The 4,778-nt window shown below is 35.5% G+C and overlaps 1 protein-coding gene across 1 annotated transcript; it reads right to left on the bottom strand.

Moving 5' to 3' along the window:
- Nucleotides 1-728: 728 nt before the first annotated feature.
- On the bottom strand, nt 729-1,508 carry LOC141648433 (uncharacterized). Its single transcript, XM_074457099.1, has 2 exons — nt 1,041-1,508; nt 729-968 (listed from the first exon to the last, which is right to left on the bottom strand). The coding sequence occupies exons 1-2, from the start codon at nt 1,506-1,508 to the stop codon at nt 729-731; spliced, it is 708 nt and encodes a 235-aa protein (XP_074313200.1).
- Between the last annotated feature and the right edge of the window lie 3,270 nt (nt 1,509-4,778).

Here is a 4,778-nt window from a genome sequence, read left to right as displayed (position 1 = left end):
AGTACGTATTGGGAAGCTCTTTAATCCAACATCCAATCTCGCCCGCGTTAGCGGCCTTTACTGATCGATCGTGGTTTTTTAAGTGCAAGAGTTGATAAAACGGTTTAAATGCATGATTGCGCATCCAAAAGTTTTAACCTAACATGTGAACATTTGCTACTCAATTGTTTATCCAAGTATCAAGCAATTTATGTCGAGTTGGATTTAGGGTTGATTAGCATGCGAGATTGGAAATTAAACATCCATTTACCGAGTTAGGTTTATGGTGCTTAACACGATCCATTTGTTTGAAAAAATGTGTTTAACGTGTAAAATATAAAATGTAAGCTCGTCAATCTGATCCATCACGTACTCGGGTCAACCGAAATCAACATCGTCTTGGACAAGTGCTGGAAATCAAATAGAATATTGCCAGGCAGCCCCTTTGGGGTGCAAGCCTATGGGCGATGCAAAGGGCTTCCTCTGGTTTTACAAAAAGTAAATAACAGAAGGACATTGGGGTGCGTGTCAGACGGCAACCAAGTGAGCCTTCTGGGTTTGCAAAAGGTTGTTAAAATTGTTTTAAGAGGTCGTTAAAACCGCTTTTGTTGAAAAGGTCGTTAAGTCCGCTTTTGTGTGGACATTTTAATGTGGTTTGCGCGACACGGGATATTTTTTTTTTTGGTGGAATGTGATTATGTATTATATATATATATATATATATCATAAAAAAGGTTAAGTACAAGTAATCAAGCAACCATTACATATAGGTTCTTTTGTCTAAGCCAATTTATCTGAGCCTTGGGCATATGCTGAAAATCTTGTCCTCTGATTCTGGCCTTCACATCTTCTATAATTTGCTCAGAACATTTGCCTGTTCTAGTTATGACCCCTTCAACCCTACACTTGTTTCTTTCATGCCATATGTGATACATTGCTCCCCAAACCACAGCTGCCTGAACTCCCACCTGCATCTTAGTTCCAGTCCTCTGCAAGCATCAGTCAAGTACTTGACTTTCAGGAAAATGGCAATTCGGTTTCTGGTTGATGCAGCATATTACTTGCTTGCTGTAAGCACATTCAAAAAATAGATGATTTGCCCCTTCAGTAGCCTGAGCACATAAGAAACAACTATCATCAATGTCCATGCCAAACTGTACCACCCTGTCATTAGTTCTTAGGGCTCCATGTGCAAATAGCCATCCTAAGAACTGATGCTTAGGCACCACCCAGCCATTCCAGATCAATCTTGCCCATGGCACCTTTGGGTTACTTCCTTTAAGCCATTCATAGCATCCAGCAGTTGAGAATTCCTTGCCTTGCATATCCCACTGCCGATTAGTATAACCAGGTAGCAATTCCTGCTTAACTCTGCAGATTCTTCTCCAAACCCAGTTAGAATTTGCAGAAGGTGTGTAATCCTTCCAATCTGTCCCTTTCAAATAGTTCTGTTGCACCCAATTGACCCAGATTGTATTCTTCTGCTCTGCTATCCAGTTCACTAACCTCCCAACCATAGCTTTGTTCATGGTTTCCTAATCCTTAAGCCCAAGGCCCCCTTCTTCTTTTGGCCTGCAGACCTTGTCCCAAGCCACCAAAGGAACTCTTCTATAGTCTGCACTGTTGTCCCATAAGAAATTCCTGCAGGTTGCCTCTATCCTAGCTATGATCCCCTTAGGACAAACATGGAAGCCCAGTAAGAATGTAGAGAGGAAAGGACTGCCTGCACCAAGACTAACCTCCCACAATAAGAGAATTTCCTTGCTCCATAGCCATTGATTCTACTGCAGATTTTCTCCACCAAGCATTCACAATTTTTCTTTTTTAATCTGGTAGTTTGTATAGGCATTCCCAGGTACTTGAAAGGGAGAGTACCTTCTACAAACCCTGACACTCTGAGGATATCTTGCTTTATGTGATCTGGTACACCTTTACTATTATGTCAGTAGTATTCCGTGCCGGGTTTAGATTTGAAAGCTTAATATGAATAGTTTGTAAATAAAAAGTGTAAAATGTGTATGCTTAACCGTTTCGTCACCATTCGCGAATTAAACCGACATGGCATATATGTTAGCCAAGGATGACATTCAATATGGTCAAGATAAAGAGAAAATAAAAATGAAATATTTAAGATGGAAGTATCCGTCTTAAAAGACGCAAACAAGTTTAGAATAATTTCACAGGACAATTTTATGAAAATTTCTAAACCATACCTGTTTTTGTAGAAGTCGACTGAATCGTTTGCTTACGAGTCCGGGTTTGCTGTCCACTTTTCGTGTCTTATCTTGTGCACAAACTCTTGTTTAAGACGGAGGTATCCGTCTTAAACCTTAAGATGAGGGCAAATATATAACAAATCACATGGCGAAAGTTGCTTAGAAAATGTAAAAAACTTTGTCCTTATTAAGCTATGCGATAGTATTTGGATCCGTTTAAGGTCTAAGACGAATAGTTCGTCTTAAACAAAAGCCTCGAAGTTCGCCCATCATATATACCTAAAAAACCCTAATTTGACACATAAATATGATCGTGTTAAAAAATAAAAAAAATTAAAGAACACAAAATGAGTAACGAATAACCCAAACTCGTTTAAAACACTTGACTACAAATAAACAATGCTGAATTTTAAGCCCATGTTCCGCGTCAATGGGCATCATGTAGAGTGTGTATGCGACAGCATGGAATTCATCCAACACGAAAGTAGAACTTTGAATTAGATATCACCGTTGGTAGGTAGAAGTAAATCAACGCGTTGATTTGAGAGCATTTGTTCTCCTTTCAAAGTCTCCCTTTGAACGGGCATATATAATTATTTACAATTATCTTATTTAAGTAGTAACAATTTTATGGTACAAAAGTGATTTAGTTTAAGTGATTACATTTTACCCCAAAATGGTAACAAAAGTCCGTCTAAAGACTTCAGACGAAATTTGTCATCTAAAACGAGAATTTATTGTTCTCCTTAATCTTCCATCATTTAATATTGCTTTCCCACCTCTTGACTTGGTGGTTTAAAACCATTGGAAGTTGAACTCAGGTTTGTCAAATCACATATGTATTACGAATTCCTGCGTTCATGAAAACGAATATCGTTGTCGATCACCATAGATTTTCTTATTTGCAAGTCTTGAAACGTAGTCTTCATTTAAAAAGTTAACTACAACTTCATAATTACAAAGTAAATATACGTAGATGTTTTCAAATTATCTATCATCAAATAGTATAAGTAGTTAGTTGGTGAATTAGCTTAGCCTTATACGAAGTACTGTTTATTTACTAACTTTAAATATACATCGTTTTTACCAAGTACAAATCGACCGTTTTAGTGCCAGAAGCCCCACATTGCATGATTTAATTTGGGAAAAAGCTTATTTTCTAAAGAAAAAGTACTATTTCCTACAAATATATTCCCTTTATTTCACTTTTATTGTCCTCTTTTTGTACAATTCATATTCCAAATTAATTGTCCTATTTCTAAACATAGTAACTATATATAGTTAACTATCTATTATGCCCCTAGTTAAATAGCTTTTTTTTTTTTTTCCATTTTGCTTATATGTTGTCTCTAAACTCAGTGGTGAAGAGGTATTTATGATATTTCACCATTTTTCTTAAATATGACATTAGTCTAACTAGGATAATAAAAGTGAAATGGAGTGAGTACATTTTTGTAATACTCCACTAAACCGAAGACGTTCTTCGGGTGGGTACCCCTTGAAGAGGTTCGTTAATAGGCTTAAAATCTGACTAGTGCTTAAAGGGATTGGAAGTACTACTCATATCAACAAAGTGCACTTAATTATTTCTTTTCTGATTATCCATGCAAAAGAACTCCACAGTTAAGCGTACTTGGCTGGGAGTAGTCTTAGGATGGGTGACCTCCTGGGAAGGTATCCGGGATGCGCATAAGTGAGGAAAAAATGTGCTGGAAAAGACTCGTGTTGATCTGTGAGCCATGTACACAACCTGGCTAGCTACCGTGAGAGACCACTCCCGACCCTAGGTTTGGGTCGGGGGTGACAATTTTACAATCCATAATACACTTACATGACTGCAATTTTTCCATGTAGCCATACTAGTTTTACCCCCGTGCAAAATTGCACGGGTTTATTTTTCAAATATTTGTTTTTATTAAATATTTAACAAAATGAATAATATTGTTAAATTTTGGAATTCACATCCGCAGATAAAGAATGCTTCGTATAGAATATAAACCCAACATATTAACATTCTAAATCACATTATGAATTAAAAAATTGTATTAACAAATTTGATGTAAGTAGTGGATATAATTAAAGCGATAATATCAAACTCGATTTACTTTTTAAACAAATTACCTTTTTCAATTGTAAAATAGTGAACAAAGGCGGCATACATTAATTTTGACATGTTTTCTGACCCTGTTCCAATCCGAGTCATTCGAACTATTTTTGACATGATCAATATTATAAACTAACTCGTTTGACAATTTTACATAACATTATCAGCCCATGTAATCCGAAAAAATGTGCTAAATTAAATTACATTTTAAGACCGTGAATATAAAATAAATTGATAATTTTTCAGTTTTCACCAATTAGAATTCACGTTATTATATTTTTTTATTTTTTTTAATAAATTTGAGAACTGTTTTGATTATAAATATTTTATATAATTTAATTTAATTTGTTATTAGTTTTATAAGTATATTTATATTATTATGAGTATTATTTTCCAATAAAGCTGGCATGACTAATAAACACCAATTTAGGATTTGATCACCCTTCAATAGAAACCAAGTATTTTTAGTTATAGGAGTA

This window comes from Silene latifolia, chromosome 1, assembly GCF_048544455.1.
Source record: "Silene latifolia isolate original U9 population chromosome 1, ASM4854445v1, whole genome shotgun sequence".
Lineage (NCBI taxonomy): Eukaryota > Viridiplantae > Streptophyta > Magnoliopsida > Caryophyllales > Caryophyllaceae > Silene > Silene latifolia.
Note: the sequence above shows the minus strand (reverse complement) of the source record. Positions and strands in the feature narration are given on the sequence as shown.

Bases quoted from the DNA above. Each gene is read 5' to 3' on its own strand.
- LOC141648433 (XM_074457099.1), bottom strand. From the start codon at position 1,508: ATGAACAAAGCTATGGTTGGGAGGTTAGTGAACTGGATAGCAGAGCAG. The intron at 969-1,040 runs GTAATATGCTGC...TGATGCTTGCAG, and splicing joins AATGTGCTTACAGCAAGCAA to AGGACTGGAACTAAGATGCA.